The 23,713-nt window shown below is 38.3% G+C and overlaps 3 protein-coding genes across 8 annotated transcripts; 1 reads left to right on the top strand and 2 right to left on the bottom strand.

Moving 5' to 3' along the window:
• Window positions 1-1,763: 1,763 nt before the first annotated feature.
• On the bottom strand, window positions 1,764-8,370 carry LOC116249250 (uncharacterized). 2 transcript variants are annotated; one of them, XM_031622471.2, is made up of 10 exons: window positions 8,193-8,370; window positions 7,213-7,289; window positions 7,056-7,101; window positions 6,879-6,933; window positions 6,598-6,752; window positions 6,385-6,498; window positions 6,038-6,301; window positions 4,395-4,627; window positions 3,267-3,467; window positions 1,764-2,048 (listed from the first exon to the last, which is right to left on the bottom strand). In XM_031622471.2, exons 1-10 carry the CDS (start codon window positions 8,221-8,223, stop codon window positions 1,929-1,931), a joined length of 1,296 nt encoding a protein of 431 aa, XP_031478331.1. In that variant the 5' UTR covers window positions 8,224-8,370; the 3' UTR covers window positions 1,764-1,928. The 2 variants fall into 2 exon arrangements, with proteins under 2 accessions (XP_031478331.1, XP_031478330.1); XM_031622470.2 differs by having other exon boundaries at window positions 7,213-7,318; window positions 8,193-8,334.
• Window positions 8,371-8,487: 117 nt separating this feature from the next.
• Window positions 8,488-12,738, top strand: LOC116249249 (pentatricopeptide repeat-containing protein At4g22760). Of its 5 annotated transcripts, XM_050075845.1 has the most exons (3): window positions 8,488-10,633; window positions 11,985-12,163; window positions 12,536-12,738. In XM_050075845.1, exon 1 carries the CDS (start codon window positions 8,509-8,511, stop codon window positions 10,303-10,305), a length of 1,797 nt encoding a protein of 598 aa, XP_049931802.1. In that variant the 5' UTR covers window positions 8,488-8,508; the 3' UTR covers window positions 10,306-10,633; window positions 11,985-12,163; window positions 12,536-12,738. The 5 variants fall into 5 exon arrangements, with proteins under 5 accessions (XP_049931802.1, XP_049931801.1, XP_031478329.1 ...); XM_050075844.1 differs by lacking the exon at window positions 12,536-12,738 and having other exon boundaries at window positions 11,985-12,172; XM_031622469.2 differs by lacking the exons at window positions 11,985-12,163; window positions 12,536-12,738 and adding an exon at window positions 11,423-11,975 and having other exon boundaries at window positions 8,488-10,609.
• Window positions 12,739-12,875: 137 nt separating this feature from the next.
• Window positions 12,876-19,593, bottom strand: LOC116249251 (short-chain dehydrogenase TIC 32 B, chloroplastic). Its single transcript, XM_031622472.2, has 8 exons — window positions 19,384-19,593; window positions 18,493-18,724; window positions 18,001-18,080; window positions 17,032-17,185; window positions 14,851-14,929; window positions 14,353-14,440; window positions 14,209-14,255; window positions 12,876-13,186 (listed from the first exon to the last, which is right to left on the bottom strand). The coding sequence occupies exons 1-8, from the start codon at window positions 19,508-19,510 to the stop codon at window positions 13,004-13,006; spliced, it is 990 nt and encodes a 329-aa protein (XP_031478332.1). The 5' UTR covers window positions 19,511-19,593; the 3' UTR covers window positions 12,876-13,003.
• Window positions 19,594-23,713: the final 4,120 nt, after the last annotated feature.

Genomic DNA, 23,713 nt, shown 5'->3' with positions numbered 1-23,713 from the left:
TAGGCAAATCCAATGGCAAAAAGGTAGATGATGACACCTGTTCCGAACTATGAGAAGTTAGAAAATTTATTTGGTAATGATAGAGCAACAGGGGAAGGATCGACGATAGCGAAAGAAAAGCGCAATAGAATGACTTCAGTGTGTGAGAGTACTGGTGATAATATCTAGCTTATTGATGAAATGGTTTCTCAAAATCAAACAGTATTAGAACCATTTATCAACCTAGGAGATGAATATGAAGTCCAAGTTGAGCCCCACACAGGTTCATTGTCAAAGCGTAAAAGGAGGAGAAGTGCAAATGAAGATGATTTAAAATGAATTGAAATAATGAAAGATGCCATTGAGAGAGTTGTTAATGCAATTGAAAAAAGTAATGCCGTACCAGAGCCAAGACACTCAAATAAATATTCTAAAGAAGACATATTTCCAGCATTTGAAGCCATTGGTCTTGAAGAAGAGTTACAAACTGAAGCATATCTTTATCTTACTTATGATGAAGAAAGGATAGAAACATTTTTTGCTTGTCCTTTTTCTAAGCGAAATAATGTTTTACTTAGGATGCTTAGCATAGCTGGGGTTATCTAAGACATGAATGTTATTTTTTATTTTGCTCTGTGATTTTTTTGTCTTTAGAAAATTATTATGTTTACCAATATTTTGTTTGATTGATCTACATTTTTATTAGATTTATTACTATAGAATGAAATGTCGAGTGCAAGTGTGATTCTTATTTTATTGAATTAGGAAATCAAATTAAAAATATTTTTCCTAAGCAACAAATTTTGATAAACCATCACTAATAATGCCCATATAGTGATTGTTTTTTGATGGTCAATATTAATTTTTTGAAAGGTGGGCAAAAAACAAAAAGGTTTTTAAAGGTTGGATTCTTTAGCAATTTAAAAGTTGACAGCTGCAATTTTTTATATGAAGATATTTTTTTGAGGAAAAAATAGGGCTTGAGCCAATAAAAGAATACGAGATCGGGGCTTGAGCCAATAAAAAATAGGGCTTGAGCCAATAAAAAAATAGGGCTTGAGCCAATAAAAAATAGGAAAAATAGGGCTTCAAGGGTATGGAGCATGGACTCTTTGTTGAACACAAGATCGGGACTTTATTAGAAAGGAAACTTTTCATTTTTTTAAACATTTTGAATGTTAAGGGTAATATTGTAAAGTATTATAAATTCTATCCTTAAGAAAAATAACCTAATCAAACATGATTTTAAACATTTCCTTGTTTTTTTATCTAAATAAGCTTTATAATCACTTCTTTCCTTAAATTTCTATTCCTTTACCCTCCCTTTCTTTTTCATCCCTCCCTTTGGTTCCCTTTCGCTACATCCAAACAAATCGTTAAATAGTGAAGATTGCACGTACGTTAGGTGTGTTATTATGTAGACAAGCCCCGCAACTCCAACTACACAGGCCACTTTACAAATAGCCTGGCACGCAAAGGATAATCAACTAACGTAAAAGAATATCACATAAACAGCATTGCGACTTTTGATTTTGTTGGTGATGCTACAGAGATATCTGCATTGGTTGATGATGATAAAAAGAAACACTCATCACTGACACGTGGATGTTAAGAGTTAAATGCAATGGTTGAGCTTGAGCGGCGGATTGTTAAGCGCCTCCTTTTTAATTTTTTCTTTAAAGTTCATATACGATCCAAAAATATAAGCTCAAATTTTCGTCACTACAAAAAGTTGCTCATTGCCAACCATCGCGATGTTCATGAAAAATTGCCGCGAGCAGACGAACCGAAGCATAGCGATGCACATTAAAGCAAATACTAATACAAAATAGAAATATCCAATTCGCCGATGCAACTGATTCTTATACACCTAGCGGTGCTCATTAAAGCAGATACTGGTACAAAGTAGAAACATCTGATTTGCCTATACAACTGATTCTTAGACATTATCAGAACTTTACATGAGGCCATACTCTGTCGTTCTTCCATCCAAGCCCTGCCGATCCTTTATTTCCAATAGCTTGGAGTGGTTTTAGCAATCCTTTCTGCGTCTTCCCAAGACCTTCTCCCTGAAATAGCAGCAAAGAGCGTCATGTATATGGAGTATCTGGGGAGATCATTATGAAAAAGCAGAAGATATGTAACATGGATAATGCCAGCCGGATTTAACCGGGTCATATTCTGTTCTGCAGCCACAACGGTACTTATTAATATGTGGCATTTGAAGTTCAGATTTGAGATAAAAGGTGTCTACTTCTTATTACTTTTTTTTTTTTTTGTTGGTAGTGCTTTGTTGTTACATATCCTTTACATGTTGCAGGTTTTTAGCTTTGAAATGTTAATCTGCGGTTCATATATAAAATAGATGTGCATATATAGCTGCATGCCTAGCTTTCATATCAACAGTACCCATCTGTTACACATCTGCACTCATAACTTATGTGAAGAGTAACAGTGTAAGTATTGTACTAGTTATCGTATGCATGCTTCAGAGTCCCCAGATCTAAGTATGATATGCCTGAAACTGAACACTAGAAACAGGGTAAAATAGTAATCACAAAAGGAAAAAAACTGCAGGTGGCAACACAGGTAACTAAACCTACTCCAAGGCAAAAAAGAGATAGTCCCGCAAATCCATGCATCACATGGATGAAGAGAAAAATTTAGATTCTGTGAATTTACTGATATTATGTAATCGGATTTTATCTTAGTCATATGTGGAACTCATTATTTTAAGATTTTTTTGACATAAACTGAATTACCGCTCTGACGTAAGAGAAGCAGCACAAGTAGCTGTCTCTAAAAGCTACATTTAGGGGTAATATATTTTATAACAGTAATATTTCAAAGCTCAACTGTGAGGTGAACTCAGCCCAATAGTTGACAGTTAACCTCCAAGATCTAATCTGATTGAGATCCTCAAATGGGAGTGTTTCAGATTTAAGTTCATGATTCATAAATCAAACTTTTTGACAATGCAAAGCTGAAAAAGTGAACTTTTTGGATAGAAGCTAAGATCTATAATCCTTAGATAAAGCATGGATGTGAATGTGGAGCTGATGCCACATTAGGTCCTTGGAATCAAGATATCAAGGTTCTCAAGTGTGTCCAGACTTCCAAGGTAGCTTAAAGCTAAATAAAAAAACAAAAGGGTTATGTAGACGGCCATAATGTTTACCCGTCCTTGGAATCAAGATATCAAGGTTCTCAAGTGTGTCCAGACTTCCAAGGTAGCTTAAAGCTAAATAAAAAAACAAAAGGGTTATGTAGACGGCCATAATGTTTACCTCTTTCCAACCCATGCGCTCTAAGAGTTGTCTACCATAACTACCAGCTGCAAATGTTGAGGATGAAGATCCAAATGAAGCTTCTTCTGAGTACTCAGGAGAAGAAGACTCCCATTCATCATTCTTATGTCCAAGGCCCACACCAAAACCTCCGTGCAGTTTTCGTCTCTCAGCAGCTCTATCTCTGTAAGTGCATTTTTTCTGATTGAATAGTAGGGGAGTAAGTTTCCATTCTTCCAACAGAGGTCAAATTAAGAGAAATTATAACAAGCTCTCAGCAATAACTTGTATTAACACAGAAAAGCTCAAGTATAAGGAAGATAGAGAATCATACATTCATGTGCAGCAAACAAGAGCCACTAAAAAAATGGGGCAGAGTAAAGCAGGCTGCCAGGTCTCTGCCTTGGAATGAAACTAGCCTTGGGATTGGTCAAATAGGAAAGAGATGGCATGGGGAGTGGGAGAGAGAGAAAGAGAGAACCCACTGATCAAGAGACTTTTGTGTTCACTGTAGTCTTGCTTTAGTAAGCAACTGCATAAAGCAGGTGTCTCCCATCTGGGGTAGATCAGATTGGTGAAAGTACCTACGTGTTGTCTAGAGTGGTAGTGACCCATAACAATGATAAAAAGTATTCAAATGAGCAGAGACAATGAAAAAGACAAATCTAGAAGTAATTGTAGATGCCTTCGGATGGTTTTTGGGTACATCCAGCAATTTACTGGCCCAACTGAATATGACTTGGATTTTGTTGTATGCTGCTTGCCCTAATATTCTTACTAAAATGAATGAAGTGCCGAACAGTTCGGGCCAAATCCTGAATCAAGCTAAAAAGCGCTGCCCAGCTCCCCGAAAACAACGTTCGACTTGCATGTGTTAAGCATATAGCTAGCGTTCGTTCTGAGCCAGGATCAAACTCTTCTTTTGAGGCGGATTGGGCCTGCTAAAGGTAGAACCTGGTGAACCGGGCGTACTCCTGAACATCTCTTTGATGAGATCTTTTGTTTGAATTGTGTTGGTATTTTTTTTATGAACTTAATTTCAGTTGTTCTAATGGATAATATCTAAAGTTCACTGATTCATGGAAGGCAGACACATGTATGGACAGCCACATAAGGCAAACAAAGTACCTTTTTCAAGATATCAACATCATCAGGTAACTCCAGTGAAGCTCCATTGGCAGAATGATCTGGCATTTTTGATGCATTTCCTCCAGAAGAGGAGCATGGCTCATAGTCAGCTACGCTATCAATTGTCTGAAACAAATCACGGAACCCCCAGTCCTTGGTGGGATCAGATGAATCGTACTTTGTCACTGAAGCTAAGTATGCTCCACTAGGTTGTCTTAATCTGTAGATTCGACCTACAACAAGAAAAACAGCAATATAACTATTTGCAAAATATCGACTGGAAAAGTCTGCAAATTTCACCTCTAATATGCAATATGTAAAATAGCTGTCCATATTAAGTATAATAAATGGTGATGCTGGAAAGCCATTTTCCCACATTGAAATGACATTGCCCATAAACCAGATTGCCTAATGCCTATACATATGACTGAAAAGAAGCAATTCAGCATCACTCTGAAATCTGAACAAAGTGGACGTCTCTGAAAGCAGCGGGTTAACAGCAAAGCAATATCACCTACAGTTTGAGTGTTGCCATTGCAGTACAAGCAGGCCCCTACCCACAGATGCACATTTGCATTGTATGGCCGGAATAAAACAGGGAACTTCAGAAGATTCTATGACAGTTTCTAACACCATTTTCTCTGACTTCTGCATCAAGAATAGCAAGCTAGGACATGAAAACATCACTACAATGGAGGTAAATGCTGCTTCTTACCCTTCGGGATAGATCAAGTTCCACATAAAAATACAAGAATCGTGATAACTTAATCTAACACCGAAATAAAGAACTATCTCTTAGAAGTACGAGTAGCAGCCACATTAGCACACTACTCAAAATTGATGAAAAATAAATGTTCTAAACTTGACAACAGGAAATGATACAAAGAGTTGATTTCAGTTCTTGTACGGTTGTACCTACTACTGCCACTGACCCATCAAAGCTGTTGGGCAATACAAGCTGATCATCAGCATTTAATGGGGAGTTATATCTGAAAAAATAATCTCCCTTGTCCCTTTAGATTCACTGGTTTTGAGAAAACTGCACATTTTCTTTTCCTTCCAAGACTCTTCTTTTCTTCCAGCCATGTCCATTGTTTCTCAAGTCCCACTTAACTGAAAAGGGCAGTAAAGATCTTTACAGCTCAAATGAAGACATTTTAATGTCAGGTCATCATCAACTCAAGTTGGGAAAACCAACAATTCTCAGTTTCCCAGACCGACCCTCTGCCCCTCTCTTTTTGCCGTCCAGTTAGGCGCTTCAGTCAAGTGCTCTATCCCTTTCTCCACTACTTGCATTGTTTCATAAAAAAGCCAGATAGCTATGTGGTTGGATTCCTTCTTGAGGCAAAAGCACCATTTTGTAGCTTCATATACAAATGGAATGTAAAAACACATTGAACACCAAACTCTTCATGATTTGTTTTCAAATAAGCAAGTATTAGCACAATGCTAGTATATGATTCAATCCATACCAAGTAACATAGTCTCTCTCCCTGAAATCATTAATTTCCTGCAATGATATTATCTTCAACATAGCAACTTCTCAATTCTCGTACAAAACTTAAGAGGCTGCATTATAAAGAGCAAGAAGGGGGAAAAAATTTCGTATCCATTAGTATGATGGCTTCTGAAAAGATACAAACCTGATGAAACTCGCACTAGATCAAGATGTACTTCTGATATTGCTGCAGTCTTGAACAATCCACCACCAGCTGGCATAGAAGGATGCAACTTGACAGATTTCTTCGTAAGCCTGCCTACTAGTTTATGTTTCTTTCCACTTGCATCGTCAACCACAAGTGACCAATCCCATAGATCAACTACAGGGAATCCAAAGGCACTATCATTTATTGAATGTTCTACTTGACCATACTGAGCTCGCCAATTGTCTTCATCAGATTCTGTAGCTGCTCAAAATTTCACATCCGTGTTTATATCATGCTAGTGGAGAAAAAGAAAATTTACAAAAAAGAGTGAAAAGCTAGATAACCTTCATTAGCAACTTCATCGCTAGGTTCTGGTCTGCTTCGCATGTTCTCTGCCACAGTTCCAGACTCCTCTACTTGAGAAAACAACTCTCCATGTTCTGAACTTTCTAACTGTGCTGAAAATGAATGGTACTTGAAAAGTTTGACAGAGTACATAGTAGAAAATAATATAATAAACATCATTCTTCTCATCTTCTGCAACCAAGCTTGCTTACCATCAGCATTGGATAAAATACTCTCATTAATCTCTGCAAGATATTCAGAATCAGATGGAGCATCAATATCAGTGCCCAATTCTCCAGTTTCAACCCTGTGGGCTTCAGAGTTGGGGTAACCCATTAGGTAAAGGTTGATAAGTGTATCTTCTAACCTGCCAATACAAATGCAACACCAATACACCATCAAAAGGAGAAGGGTTAAGTAAAGCCTTCAAACGCAGCCACATAAACACAACCCCAGTAGAATGATCATGCAGATCAAATTTACTCTAGCATACCACTCTGATGGAGGGCGTGCATTCTCTTCTTCATCATGCAAAGGCTCTGAACTGCCTTTTTGACAAGTAAAATAGTCGCACATCAGAAAGCGCATGAACTACTGGCTTTAAAGCAACAAAAAAAACATGGGACTGCAGGTGAAATATAAATCAAACTACAAAATGTATGCTCATTACATGGTTGATTTCCGCTTGGTTCAGCTGACTCCTCAGACATGGGTTGCTGATCATCAATAACCATGCAGAAAAAGACAAGGACATCATAAATTTGTCATAGTGACACGAAAATGAGACAGAAGAAATATCAATAAGTTCAGTGTTCTCTAGAAAATACCTTGCTGGACTCCAACAGGACATAATTCCCATCCTCATATGTGTAATAGAGACCGTCTCTACTGCTAAAGTACCAACCTGCGTTGGGTTCATAATAAAATCCAGAACTAGACCCAATTATAAAAAAATTAAAAAAGGACAAAAAAGAAATGCATCAGTAATGCAGTTTAACAAATTTTGGATAAGTAAACAAATAAAATTGATGCTCAAATACTTCATTCACACGAGCCATAAAACAACAACAACGTATTCATTCACATGAGAGAGTCATTCTGAAAACAAAACCATTAGAAAGAAATATACATTGAAGCCCGTTCAAAATATGAAACATAATCCATTTCAAGTAATGAGAAACATAAACCCAAGGGGGGGAAATCATCTACGGAGAGTGCCCAATCAGGAGAGTCGAGCAACAAATCTGTAGCTTATCAATAGTTAATAATTTCAACACATTCCAAAGCATGAAACTTCTTAGATGACTTAAGAATAAACCCAAGCTTTTCCTGCATAAGAAACGCACATAGACAACCAATATGATAATTAGAACCTGGTTTAGTTAACGCGAGCTTCTTCAGACCTAATTCCAAGAAAATGTCTAAAAAAACGAGACGGCGGACTTGTTGTGAATAAACAACGGATTCAAAGAAATGCTAATCGAATTTTACAAAGCAAAAATTTCAAGTCCAATACACGATGAAAGTCTCCTCATAATTTCAGCCGAAAATAAACGAAGACAGTCAAGGATATAGCTCAAAGGATACCCCAGCGTTTCCATAAGCTTTACGAAAAACAGGAAAACAACGACAAATCCACAAAATCTACAGCGAATCAAAAGAGAAGCCCTAAGAAAGGAGAACAAACCGAGCAGAAATAAAACCGGAGATGCAGAAATTCTGAAGAATAGAAAGATTTCGTGAAGTGAATTAAAAATTACAAAAGACGCAACAGACGAGATTGAATCGAAGAGCGCAATTCACGAACCCCGCGTGGAAATACAATTTCGACTCTTCATCCCAGACGAACGACTCGCTTCTTTCCGGTTCCTTCTCCTGTTCGCGTTTCCCGATTCCCGCCATCTCCAGCTCCGCCTCTGAATTTTCTTCTGGCGGCATTTGTGTAAAACCGTAGGACTGGAAACGCTCCGATCAAATGACGGCAATCAAACTATCAAAGGTCTATTTTCCGGTTCCGTGCTGTATAACAAGTACGTGACCCGAACTGGAACCGTTTGACGTCGCCCTGATAAGTAGGCCTCCTCGCCTTCCCGCCATGAAAGTTCAGGATGCTCTAACCTGTGATGCTCCCCACTCAAGAGCTGGTTTCGTTGCTGCAGAGATGTAAAGACTTCGAGCAAACGAGGAGGGTACATGGGCGTATTATTACCAGTGGAATTCAGTGGTCGAATTTCGTCCTCACCAACCTCCTCAACTCTTGCAACGCCAATGGGAACACCGACTACGCCAAGAAGATCTTCGAAAAAGCCCAGAATCCTGACGTCTTCGCTTGGAATTCTATGATCAGAGGGTTATGCCGTAATGGGTTGTTCAGAGACGCCATTTCTGCTTACGCTCAGATGCGAGAATCGAGCGTTCTGCCCATCTCCTTCACGTTCGCCGCCGTTCTCAAGGCGTGCGCTCGGATTCTTGAGAAGAAGATCGGATGGGGACTGCATTCTCAGGTCTGTAAGTTTGGATTTGATTGCGATGTTTATGCACAGACCTCCCTTGTGGATATGTACTCGAAGTTTGGAGACATGCGATCCGCGCAGCAAGTATTTGATGGAATGCCTGAGAGAAATGTAGTGTCCTGGAATTCTGTTATTTCTGGCTACGTGAAATGTGGGGAATTGATAGTTGCACGTAAAATATTTGACGACATGCCTGGGAAAGATGTGGTGTCGTGGAACACTTTGATTTTGGGCTATGTGAAAGGCGGGGATATGAATTCTGCAATGGCGTTGTTCTATGAGATGCCAGAGAGGAATCCTGCCTCGTGGAATACTCTCATCGGTGGTTATATTGATTCAGGTAATCTGGAGACAGCTCGTCAGTTATTTGATAGCATGCCAGAGAAAAGCAATGTGTCTTTGGTTACAATGATTTCTGGATATGCTCGGCACGGTGTTGTTGATTTAGCTCGAGAGTTATTTGATTGGGCTTGTGGAAAAGATAGAACCATATGGAATGCCATGATTGCTTGCTACGCGCAGAATGGTCGGCCAAGAGAGGCTATTAACTTGTTTAATAGAATGTTGGAGTGCGATGTGAAGATAAAGCCTGACAAGATGACCATAGTGTGTGCTATTTCTGCATCTTCTCAGTTGGGTGATTTCTCCTTTGGACTATGGATCCAGAATTATTGTCGTGAAATTGGGATGGAAATGGACGATCATCTCATTACCTCATTGGTTGATCTATATGCAAAATGTGGAAACGTGTATGATGCTTACTCTCTGTTCTTGAAATTACGAAACAGAGATGTTGTGGCATACACAGCAATAATCCTGGGATGTGCAATGCATGGCCGTGCAGGTGATTCCATTCTGCTCTTCAACGAAATGGTTGCTGCTCATGTGAAGCCAAACTCTGTTACATTTATTGGACTCTTGACTGCTTGCAATCATTGTGGTCTAGTGGATGAAGGACTTCAATATTTTCTTTCCATGAGTGCGGTTTATGGGCTTCATCCATCTGCTGATCACTATGTCTGTATGGTTGATCTGCTTGGACGTGCTGGGAGGTTGGATGAGGCATACGAGCTCATCAGAAGCATGCCTATGACTCCGCATACTGGTGTATGGGGTGCATTGCTTCTTGCTTGTAATATTCATTGTAACGTTAAGCTTGGCGAGATTGCTGCTCATCAGTGCTTTAAGCTGGAACCTGAGGCAAGTGGGTATTATGTTCTTCTATGTAACATCTATGCATCTGCAGGGAGGTGGGATGATGCCAAAAGGATGAGAAAGGCTGTGGAGGAGCAGAGGCTGGCAAGGATTCCTGGGTGTAGCTGGATTGAAATAGACAGTGAACCAATCAATCAGCGGCCTTTTGAAGAATTAAATGATATGCAAATGGGAAGGGATTTAGGCGTATGAGGTTTCGGAATGTGTGCCCAGCTCACAAAGTCAGCGATTTTTCCATCATCTTTATCCTGTCTCACGTTAACATGGTTGAGAACTGTACTCAGCACCGTGGTCTTGCAAGGAAAAGAATGGGAGCCACTTTCCTGCCTGCTGCGCCTGTCACTGCGAATGTTCTTGTATAGATGCAATTACAATCTGCACGTTGAGTTTTGTTGGGTTACCTGGAGAGTGTTTTATGCTGTCTACGGTTCGCTGCTTCATTTTGCAATTCCTCAATACCTGCTAGGAATTGCACTTTCCTGACCTGCTTCATTCGGTAATTCCTCCATGCATGCTATAGGTAGTACTCTCCACCGGCCTGCTTCTTTTGGTAATTCCTCCATGACTGCTATATATTACACTTTCCAGCAATCCCTCCTGTCTGTAGGGCGAAGAGTGTGTTGTATCAGTATAACTAATCACTATAGGATCCAAGTAATTTGTTACTAAAACATTGTACATATATCGAGTATAGAGAAATCTTTCTATTGTTTAAACTCTTCTGAGAAATTTTGTACTGTTATAAAATCGCAATATGTTCATGTGTTTTCTTAAGAAAAGTGATATTGGTAAATGTTAGTCTTTGCTTTCAATTTTTTAGCTTTAAAATGCATTTGAATATGTTTTTGTTTTTCAAAAACAAAAATATTTGTAGAACATCACAATTTATTCATTGATTTTTACATGAAAAATTGTGCATGTGGATTAGATTTTTGCTACTTTGAACCGTGCCCTTTGCTGTGATGAATCCATTCATAAAATCGTGTACTGATTTGACTATCGGTGTGGACATGAGTAAACAAACAGATGCAAACTTGGGTTATGAGAACAGCGGATAAGGAGGTCTTCTTGGGTCACGTTTAATGCACCTGGAGAAGGCTGATTCCGGAAATTGTTCTGATTTTTTAAGAAAATAGATGCAATAATAGTCCACGTTGAAATGATGATACATATTATTTATGCCAAGTTGCCAGCTATCCCAAACAGTGTATTTCTTGTATTGTCTGTATAGGACAGTAAAGAAAAAGCCTTTAGGTTTAGATTTTAACATTTGGAAGAAGTCTGCTGAACAGGTTTTTACCTACTGCAGTGCAGAAAAGAGAAAAAGAAGAGAAGAGTGTCGGGCGTGGCGCACTGGCACTCAAAACAGGAGCGAGGCTGTGCATGGCGTTCAATCAAAACGAGATCCATGTCCATTGACGAGCTTTTTCTGTTTATACAATTGAGACCTAAATCCTGTCTCCGGTCATTCTCAATGGTTGAGGCCGATCTTGTCGATAGGGTATTGGAGCTGAATCATTTTACAGAATGACGCAAAGATTCAAAGAATTAGACTCAAACTGTATCCAATCAGCAGACATTGGCTTAATTATCGTTGTTGTATATAATAAAAAAATAACTAATTTAAAATAATCAAAATTTTGAAGTATAAAGAGTAATAATTCACCAAACTGTTCAACTAATTGGTCTACACCCTTAAGAAGAATATACAGAAATAAGATCAAAGGCACAAGAGTTATGAAATGAGAAATCTACTATATTTTCAGCAGCTTTTATTGTGGCCCAATAAAGGAGGAAGCTTTTGGGTTGTTCTCTAATTTTCAGCATCAAAATTCTGATTCTGTGTTGTCGTCTTCTGCCGGTTGCAACAGATCTGGGCCTTGTGACCGACAGACCTTGCCGCAGAGATTACTGCAGTTCTCTTCTTGAGCGAAGACTTCGATGCAATCCTTTAAGCATCCAATGGTATTATATTAAAAACGCTTGCTTATTTTTCGGTTCTTCAGCCACTGCAAACAAAGCCATCGCGAGGCAAGCTACAATGAAAATGGTTCCTCTCCATGCCATATCTCTCCCTCCTCCCCCTCCTCCACTCTCTCTCTGGTGGTTAAATAGAGCATATGGCTCTCTCTCTCTCTCTCTCTCTCTCTCTTTCTGTATATATATATATATATATATATATATATATATATATATATATATATATATATATATATATATATTGTAACTGTGAAATTTATGTGCCTGAAGTGGCCATTTAAGAGCAGTATTTCCAACTTGCTGTCAACGTACAGAGGTTGAATTATGGCACCATATAAAGTGCCATTAGTGGGGACTTGAATGCCATGGTTGGTTTCTATTGAATGGTCGATTCTCAACGTCCTGCGCTTATTCTTTGATTACTGCAACTTATGTAAAGCAGATGGTCAGAAGGGAACGCGGAAGGTGTTCAAGTGAGGACCCTTAAAATTGCACCTTGAGCTTTCTCATGGTGTTTCCCATAAGCCATGGTGGTTGGAGCTGACCTGCAGGCTGCCGTTTTCTCTCAAGGAGCAGACCAAATTAAGTGGTCTGGTCCTCCCAGGGTTCTTCATCATTACTAAATTTGTTTATGAGAATATGATTCGACGTGCATGCTGGGTTGGGCGTGCAATACCTAAGGAATGCAATACCTAAGGAACTCAATGTTTGATTAATCGCTACACAATCTTGGGATGTTATTGTTTTATTGGTTGAGAAATACATTTCTTCCTGTACATAAGTTGAACTAAAGCTTGTTCTAGTGACTGCCTAAAAGCTTTCTTCTATATTATGGTTCAATTTGCTTCTTACAGGTAGTTACATAGAAAAGCACATTTACATGGACACAGGTGATTGAAGGTCTGTGTCTTCAGCTTCCATCTTGACTGCACTTTCTGCGAATCATCTCATGGGTTTGCCTCCAAAGTTTTGTTGCTTCTGACTGGTCATCTGCAAGACTCGAGCATGGACTTTCATTGCAGTCAGCAAAAAACTTTCCACTAACTCCTTTGATGCTTGGGTCCAGGGCTACATAACATGTTGTTGATGCTGCCTGTATGCAACGAAGACGTTCATCTCGTTTATTTAGGACTCTTTTAAAAGCAACCATGAGATTAAAAGAGAATAATGTGTTTACAGTAAAGGTAGAACATGAATTTTCCTGTAAAGTTCAAGTGTTCCTTCCTTTGTAGGGGGAGGTTAACTGGGGCCCCAGTTTAGCCTTCTCCTACACAAGTGTAGGAGATATGTGATTTAGAAAAGATCACAATAGCTGGTGAAAGGCGACGGAAAGTAGCAGAAGGAAAAATCTAGACAAAACATTTGGATTTGAATAGCCTAGCAGTTAGCTCTACTTGAAAATCTCAGGCCGTGCTGCTTGATTCGTGTCAAACAGATTCACTGGTTCCACTGAACTTGGTTCATTTTAAGACTACCTAGTTTGAGTACTGACATCGACAACCTAAAACATTAATATCTTAAGAGGTTGTTCTTTGATTAGCCTTCTTAAGATGCTGAGAAGTGAGAACAGAAGAGGTGCTGGTGTCTCCTAGCACATGTAGACAGCAGACACCAAAGCATGGAGTGACCTGCCAAAATTAATACGCGCCGAACACATTTATGGTGTTCCTTCTTGTTCCATAGTGAACCACGGAATGCGTGGAACGTCACGTAACGGTGTGTCCATTCTGTGCATTTCTTCCTATCAAACATCCGATAAGGATACTTGTTCATAAAGTTTGCTGGATCCATGGCATGGGTCGGCAGACTCTGCACAGCATTGGCTACAGTGTGGAACTAAAGTTGCTCTCTCTTACATGTGGGTTTTGAAAATTCTGGTGATTTTGAGCATTTGATCCACAGGTGCACCATGTCATCTGCGAAATTCATATTTTTGAAGAGTTTGATCCATTTTCATGACAGAGAGTTACCATTAAGAACAATTGGTGACTACAGTGAGCGAATGGCGAAAAAGAGATCAACTAAGTGTGGGGATGCGCTATTCCAGTGAAAAGTGATTGGCTTTTTGCAGACAACAAGAACTATTTGCATTTGACTCATACCCACTAATCTAACCTGAGATGTCGTTTTCAGCAGCTTCCCTGCAAGCAGATAAAGGACATCTGCAAAAGAAAATAATATGAGACACAGATATGAACTGTAAGCCAAGTTTTACATTCTTCATCTTAGAGCGAGAGAGAGAGAGAGAGAGAGGTATGCCTGTAACGAGTCCCTTTTCTTCTCTAATAATGCCGGTCTTGACAATTCCGGGATGGACAGAATTGACGGTCACCCTTGCATTATTTGCCTGTGCACAAAATTCTCCTCACCATCAAAATGCTTCTCAATTATGAACGTTAGCAGAATGAATTCTCACATCCCATTATGGTGCATCCCATTAATGAAAGGGAAAATCTGAAGCAACTTAACATTCGGAACTACAGTTTTTCCAATTGATCCTGTTCATCCAATTCTAGTAGATATTGAAATTCAATTTCAAATTTTGCATGACATATTTACATGTGATCCAAACTCCACTTGGAACTTCACTTAGTCAAGAAAACTGATTAATCAAATGCAGTAACGGCGTAAAATGGAACGAATTCAAACTGATAACAGTTCATAACAATCAACTTGATTAGACAAATCCGAATCCAATGATACACAACGGAGTAATTCATAAACATCATTCTTTTTCAAATTTTTATTTGTTTTTACCTTTAGCAGTCTGGCTAATTCTTTTGCATGCAGGATGTTTGCCAATTTGGACTGAGCATAAGCACGGGTTCCGTTGTAGCTGAAAAAAGAGGGAAAACATACCCTGTTTAGTGAGTCTACCAATGGCTTGTATGAAAATATGGTGTATTCCTAAGCAACTTCACTAGATCAGAAAAAAATTTCAAAAAGAATTTTACTTAAATCCAACATTTTGATCTCAATTGAAAATAAGTGTTGCGTCTTCGATTTTCTGATGTCATTAATGACAACTGCCAAGGGTCTATCTCTACTGTTAGTAGTACCCTTCTCTCTTCTAGTGAAGTCTTTCAGCTTTGGTGCACGGACATGAACATTTCGAAGCATCTTTATGTGGCAACAGCTACGGAATTTCAAATTTGGCAGTTGATTAGAAATTCAGAAAAACAAGGCACTTCTTGGTAGGTTGAGGAAAAGATTGGTACTTGAATTGAAAATTCTCAAACCTGGTTTATTTTTGTTTTATTATTTAGATCCAGATTTGGAGGGTAGAGATATGTGACCAACTATGTATCATGAAAATTTTTTGATTTCGCCCCTAAGTCCGATGACCTCCTTTCATTCCTTTTGCTTAGGAGGTTCTGAGTTGCATCGGCACCTGAGTGAATAATGGGCATCTTCATCTCCATGGAGCACACTTTACTCTTCACAGCGTAAATAAGTGACACCCATAAAAATTAAAGTGGGGATACAGTCCTCTATTTCCATCATGATTAATTATGCAATGCCCTTTGAAGCATCCAACTGTATATATTTACCTTGTAATTGTTATGCCACATGACTATCGGGTACTTGGTAAGTGGCTTCGACTTGAACTTGGGTCCTGGGTCCGGGCCTGGAAAAAAAAGGCACGGGGCTAACCCAGGTGGGCTTGACAAAAATTGTTAATATTTATTTTATTAATTTATATATATAATTATAATAGTTTATTATGATTAATTATATTTATATAATAATTTATTAATTTATATATATAATTATAATATTTTTATTATGATTAATTTAATATTTTATATTAAAATCATATTTTTTAAATTTAATCAACCCGAACCCAAGGTGGGCTCAAGATCAAGTTTTAATTGTCGGTTTGGGCCCGGGCCAGGGTTTCGGGTGTCGGGTAGCCTGGTCGGCACGATGCCCAGGCTTACATATGACCACGCCTCTCTAAACTGAAATATACCGTGGGTCCCAGTTGAGAACCAGATTAAGGTCCATCTTGACGATTTGAACCTCTAAGTTCTTAAAAGTTAAAACTTTACCGTGACTGCTGATAATCAAGACAAATATTTTTTTCCCTTTTTTAAGTAATAAAATACTAATAAAAGCTAATTTTTCGTTGCCCATATTTTCTTCTATTATTTTGTTACTTTTAATGGGAAGGAAAGAAAAAAAAAACTAGGTAACGAACTGAAACCTACGTATAAACAGTTAATATGGGAGCATTTCGCACAGCTACGAACACATTTGTTATTTTAAATTTTCGTAATATATATTTTTTTTTTGCAAAAAAAAAATAAAATGCCATGACATGGACAAATACACCATAAAAGTTGAAGTCTCAACTTTAAACAAATCAAGAACATTGCAGCTTTCTTCTGGAATCCTTCTGTTCTTCCCTTCTTTTCTAGAAGCCCGATTAAATTTGTTCCAAAACTCCATTAGCACCGCAAAATTTTCCTCTAATAATTATAAGCAGTCGACAGTCTCCAGTTTCCTTATGGACATTATTATAATTCAACTACACGTAAAGTTTTTTTACTTCTAAAAGTTCTTATCTTATGCCGGCGTCTGGTCCAGCTAGTGGAGGGATGATAAGATTGTTTTTTAAAATAAGGTCATGTCCATGCACTTTAAATGGTATATTCTCTTCAGTAAATTCCATCTTTTCCCTTTCACTGTATTAAAAATAAAGCGCCATCTCCAACACCATCCAATGACTGCAGCTCGATGCAATGCATCAAACGGATGTGATTAAACAAACCATAGATTCACTCATTGGGCCTGTGAGAGATCAGAAAATTTCTCCTTTCAAACCCGGACGAAGAAATCTATAAATTATATATATATATATGTGTGTGTGTGTGTGTGTGTGTTTTGGAGACAGAGAAAAGAAACACATGTGGGGTGAGAGAAAAAGAGAAACACCTGCGGGGAGTGAGCATATCATGGAGGTTGAATCCTTCTCTTTTGGCCCAACTGTGGATGACTGAGGACACGTTAATAATGCGTCCCTCCACCCCTGTTTCTGCGGCTGTCTCCATCATCCTCCCTACCAACATCTCTGTCAACAGAAAATGTCCTGAAAAAGAGCAGAAAGAAATGGAAATTGAGAAATAAGACATATTATCAATCAATTATACCTTCCAAAGAGTTTCTCATCTACCATGTTGTCGTTTTGAAATGTGAAATGTAATGCCAAACAGCCAAAGCCTAAGACCAGCCCTTGATTTGGGCAAACAAGTCTGACAAGACCCAGCTCCCTGTTGCTTGGCCTAGCTAGGTCCAAGGCTACACTGCTGGGTGACCTTTAAAATCTCTTATAAAAAGGGGCATTCAAAGAATAGAATATATAAATAATGTGAATATAATGTTTCCGTGTCAACAAATATAATGTGAATATACTCAGCGTTTAATTGTTGAATATAAAAACAAAATCCATAGTCACCCCATGTTGTTTCAAATAAAAATACAGTGTTTTTGAAATATTAGTTTAACATGTGTTCTAAGAACAGAGTTTTTCTCACCCAGTGCCCTCAAAGGCTTTCTAGTTTCTACTGAATAAGAAGCAACTATGAGTTTTGAACTCATGGCCATCACTACCAACCAGCAGTCTCCTAAGTTGTGCTGAGCTTTAGTCTCAATTAGCAACTAAAAGATGTTAACGTTACATTCATTGCATTTTGGTAGCTGCTAGCACCGATGGGGTCGGCGACACATGGCGTGCCAGAAGGGGTCCGAATATTCTGTTAATTTAGCAAGTTACCAACCCTGTCCACTGAGCACTAGATATCTTAACTCCAGTAAGTATAAGCCAATAAGGGCTTTTCCATGTTTTTGGCCTTTTGTCCAGATAATGATCAAGCTATCTACTTAGTCTTGATAGTGAGATATTACCCAAGTAGTTGGTGGCGAAGCACATCTCAAAATTGTCCTCTGTGAACTGTAGCTTCCTGCAGTACTTGCCTGCGTTGTTTCTGCAACCAATTCAAGGCTTCATTATTATTGCAGGAGAACTCAGAAACATGCATTTCTCTCACGCGGTTGTTAATGCTGGGAATTTATGTAACTTTTTTGTATCTTCCATGTACATAAAAATTGAAAAGCATTATGAATTTATGATATTTTCTCAGTCGATCACGCCACAGAAAATATGATGATATCTGTTTTGGATTTCTTGCTGAAGGTTCTAAATGTCTAATGTTTGTTGGCTTCATCACAAGGATTGTTTTGGTTTATTCATAATATATCTCTTTTTAACAGTAGTTTAATCATGATTAAAGCTGGATGACAAGAGTTCAAGTTCTCAAGAGAATTTGGCAAAAGACAAGCTGTCGTTTTAAAACAGAGAGAGAGAGAGAGAGAGAGAGAGAGAGAGAGAGAGCTTACATGAGGATATTGAGAGGGAGGCCGGAGGAGAGAAAAGCGGAGCAGAATCTCCTGATGGAAGCAAACGAACCAAGATCAAGTTCCATGACAATGATCTCTACCTCCGGATTCTCTTTCTGAATCCTGGCCTTCATCTCACTTGCACTCTTCACGTTTCTTGCAGGAATTACTATCCTCAACCCTCTCTTCGCCAGCACTCTTGCAGTTTCTGCTCCAATCCCTGATGTGGCTCCTATAAAAGGAAGGAATCAAGAAAACCATAAATAATTCAAATGACATGCTCATGAAATCAAATGATAGCTGCAAAGTAATATTGTAGCAGAAAAATACAGGCAAGAAGTTAATACAGACCGAAGAAGAACAAACACCACTGCGGTAAAAATCTGATCACTTTTGTCTGACAATATTCTTGGACAGCCTCTTCTTGGCAATCAAGATATTGTGAATAAACAACTACAGAGATTCAACAGGAAGATGACCCTCCAAATCTTTGAAAGAATATAATCCACCTGTTCTTTGGCAGGATAAAAAGAAGAAACACAAGAGATGCTTGAGTTGCAAAAGCCAACACCTTTGATTTTGAATGAGATAGGATCTGCAAGATCAATTTAAAACTCTCTGCAGGACCACTCACAGATTTTGGACAGACCTATTTAATACGAAAGACAGTAAAAAACATATGGACACCGGAGTTGCATAACTCAACACCTTTGCTTTTGAATGATTTAGGATCTGCAACATCAATTTAAAACTCTCTACAAGACTACTTAAAAATTTAGGAAAAACCCATAACAAGACTAGTACAGACAGGATCCACCCAAAGTGCACATGGAAAGGAGAAAAAAGAAAACTAAGATCCTTTGCACTGTGCACAAGCAGAAAGAAACCAACCAGTTATAATGGCTGTTAACTGGTTTGGAAACAGGCAGCATTTCTCAGTGACCTGCTCAGCTGTGGAGTTGGATCCAAAGCCACTTGGTCCTGCAGTCCCCAACAAGTACTTTAGTGTTTCCTTCATGGGCTTAAAGTGTGAACAGGCGAGTCTCTAGACACCACAGCCAACGTAAACTTGCATAGAAGAAGCACAAGGAAAAAAAAAAACACACACAAAAATGCACCACTCACTCTCTCTTTTATCACCATTTTATAGCATTGCAGTTGGTTCTTGATGGCAAGTGGACCCCATGCCCAAACTCTGAGAACTGACATGAGCAAGCCAGTAGGAGCCTAGGAGGTGTGACCAAATAGACTGGAGGGGCCACTTGGTTCCCTTCTTGACAAGCAGCCATGATCATTTTGTCAAACATTGGGCATGCACCTTTAGAGAAATGGTCACAAAAGCATCAATTACTGAAAAAATAATCAGAAGGAAACAAAAGGAGGAAAAGAGAAAAGTAGGCACCAATCCATTCACTGCACTTCCACCCAATGCAACCTGCAGAAGGATTCAAAATTAGAGTTCTGAATCATCATCTCCCCTTAATAAACTACAAATAAACTTGTCTTTTTTGCATGTTTTGTCTGTGTGATCTTTTGCTTACGCAACTCTTGATCTCATGTTCACTACGTGACATTAATAGGATTCAAATGTAGATCAAGGGTTTTAGTTTATGCACATTAATAGGATTAGGATTTTTTTTTATCACATTTATATGTGATCAGGTCAGATAATTATCAGATTTCAATGTCAGGAACGAGGCCCTTTCTCACCCATGATATCAAGAGAAAGAAGAAAAGAAAAATACACAAGATTTACCTGATTTGGAGACCAAAGTTCTTATTTATCTACGGCAGCACATGGGTATTCTGCACCGTCTCCTAACAAGAATACAAAAGTTGTTGGCCCAAAAACAAAAAAATTACAGTAAGTTGGGATCTACAGAAACTAGGAAAATCTATTAAGTTGAGATCAGGCTCCACACTCCAACAAATTGGATGCCAGACATAGGTACAAATTCAGTAATCAAACTGCATATAGAATCCCAACTTCAATATAATTAATAATCACTTCAAAATTCTTTTTACTAAATTCAACTAAATGAATTCAAATTTGAATGGATGAATGAAAAGAAAAGAAACCATCCTCATGAGTGCTTGAAATGAAATAAATTCTCCCAAAAGAGAGGGAGAAGAACTTTAGAGATGCACGTGACCCATCATCAACTCGTGCACAAGGTGTTAGATCTACAATGGACGGTGAAAGTGACATTTCTCCTTCTCCATGTAATAAATAGATAAGCGGAAGTTGTGGAGACTTTGCTCATACGTTATGACATTAAACTTCTAATCTTCTTCAATTTAGAGTTTTAACTTCAACACTCTCACACGTTATGTATTAAACTCTTACCGGAAGGAGTTAAGTTATGATATTGAACTCTGAACCTCCATCGACTTGCTTCAAGAGATTGGGCATAGCTGGTTCGACCAGTGACTCTTAGAAAGCCAGTCTTTGGTTTGATTCTCCGGAGCGTCGACCCTTTGTGTAATGGGATCTAACCTCCATCCTCCGATCGTTCCTCACTAAAACCTCCTTCAACTTGAAGAGCTTGCGTTTCAACACCGTTAACCTGTAGCAGGTTATAAGTTGAGACTTTGAATGCAGGATGGGCGGCTATTCGGACTTAAAAAGACTGCCGTTACGTGAACAAATTGAAGAAAAACCCGTTGCAAGGTCAAAATGGAAAGAGAGATTTTTTTTGGGCAGTCTCATATGGGTGGCCAAACAAACAGACAAGTGTCTGAGCCCGAACACCTAAAGGTAGAGGGAAGGGGGGGCAGAGGCCCCCTTGCATGCAAAAGAAACTTATAACTTTGAAAAATTTTGATTTGTTGTATATAGAAGTTCCAACAGTACAAATTTTGAAAATATTATCTTTAACGGTGAACACGAGCCGAGTTGAGCCTGACTTCTGTAGGCTTGAGCTTAGCTCGACTAATGAAACCTCGAGCTCGAGAATAGCTCGACAGAAGCAACTCGAGTTCGACTCGATTAAGGTTCGACAAACTCGTTTGAATATATAGATTATTAGTTTGCAATAAATCGAGCTGGACTCGATTAAGACTCAACAAACTTGAAGAAGCTTTTGTAAATACTTACATAATCAATTAAAGTCAATATACCGGTTTTTAAATTGGAAAAACGAGTTGGATATTTAAAAAATCACTACACAGCATTTTCGAGGCAAGTCCAACTTTAATAGTTTCAGTTCAGTTAACTCTACTCGATTATTTGAATTTTCAGTTCAGTTAACTCTACTCGATTATTTGAATGAGTCTATTCAAGAACTCGAGCTCGACTCATTAAGCAAATGACTCGGCTCAAATGCGTTCACGAGTCGAGCTCGGGTAACTGGACTTGTTGTTCACCCCTAATTATCTCTCATGCCCTCCCTCCCCCTTCTCCACTACTCTAAAAAAAAGAAAAATTTCTAGCTCCGCACATGTGAATGCGTAAGATGTCCGCACCTCTGATCGGTTAGGTACATGCTTGCCGGCATCGGCGGGATTCAATTTGAACCAAATCTTTGCGTTCATATTGTAAAAGTCCCAAGATCCAACCCTAGAAGAAATCCAAATCAAGTTTGCTTTGTAGAATACTTTTCCATTATTATATGCCTTAGACAAATTATGGGACCTTTAAGAACGCGAGCAGCCAACAACTTCAGTGCTAAGATACAAGTTTAGCTTAATTATTGGGGCTCCCTTGCTACGATCCATTTTTGTATTCTCTAGTGGGGGCGTCAAATGGGCCGGATACGATATAGATCTTGGCCGTACCGAACCGACGAATCTGGATTTGGTTGGACTGTAGACCGATCGAAAGTTTGACTGATTTAGCTTTGTAACATCTTTTTCATGTATTTTATGCATGATCAAAGCTTGGCCTGAATTTTAATTAAGTTTCGCATTTGCTTTGGTTAAAGAAAGATATAAAATAAATAGTAGTTTTGATTCATGACGCTTTATAAGGCTTAATGGATATGTTTTATACATTAGGTATGGTTCCAAAAGGCTGATCTGTGCTACCTGTGTTATATATATATATATATATATATATATATATATATATATATATAGAGAGAGAGAGAGAGAGGGCAAAATTGATATGTCCCAGACCACATAGGTCAGAGAAAAAAACCAGATCGACCACATAAATTCTTATTAAAAAAATATTTTAAGCAGCATGTGAACATTGCAATCATGTGTTTGTAAATACTAATTCAACATAAAACATGTCCTAGATCTAGTTGTTTTTTAAGAAAAACATTGATTTTTCTATCATTAAAAATTTGATGCCATAGTAGAGGTTTATTTTCAGATTTACTATGGCGATATGTTAAACTAAAAAAGTGATCAACTTAATGTAGAATTCTCGTCAAGATGTTCTGAAAAAAATCACATCTAAACGGTTAAATTATATAAATAATATCTTAATGCTTTGGGATCTACCGATGCATATATATATATATATATATATATATATATATATATATATATATATATATATATATATATATATATATAATATGAATTTGGGCAAGTAGATGGTGATCACAGATGAACTGCACGGATTAGCATGAGGTTTATTTATTTATTTTGTAAAAATATGATCCTTTCAAATCAAGCTGAAGGGTAAAGTCCGTTGCTACTTCTTAGCAGCCTATTCATAAAGTAGCTTCCTTTTGCTCCCAACTTTTTTCAATATGAAAGTGGGATGAGGATAAGCCACCGGGCGATTAGCCGGTATGTGACCTGACTCAGCTCAGGCTCGGGCCTATGAAAAAGTGCAATGGGTCGACCCGACAATTTATCGGGCCGGCCTAGGTGGCCCGATTAAAATTTTTAATATTATATATATATAGTGTTTTATTAAAATTACTTATATTTATATATTATTTTATATAAAAAATATTTTTAATTGAATCGAGCTGGACTCGAGCCCGAGTTATAATTGTGAGGTCGAGCCTGGGCTCAAGTTTTGTGTGTCGGCCGGCCTGATGCCCAAACTTAGCTGGGAAGGTTCCTTCTATTAGAGAAGGAAAAAAGAATGATATCACCCGACGTTAGGTCAGAATAAGAGCAAGAAAGAACCTTGAAAGAAAGAACAGCGTTAGAAATTCTCAGCCTAGCAAACTTAAGTCTATATTACCGACATTGTTCAAAAGTAAAGATGTTTTGTAGCTGTAATTTTCTCCCCTTCTGCTTCGAACTTACCATGCTT

This window comes from Nymphaea colorata, chromosome 2, assembly GCF_008831285.2.
Source record: "Nymphaea colorata isolate Beijing-Zhang1983 chromosome 2, ASM883128v2, whole genome shotgun sequence".
NCBI lineage: Eukaryota > Viridiplantae > Streptophyta > Magnoliopsida > Nymphaeales > Nymphaeaceae > Nymphaea > Nymphaea colorata.
Note: the sequence above shows the minus strand (reverse complement) of the source record. Positions and strands in the feature narration are given on the sequence as shown.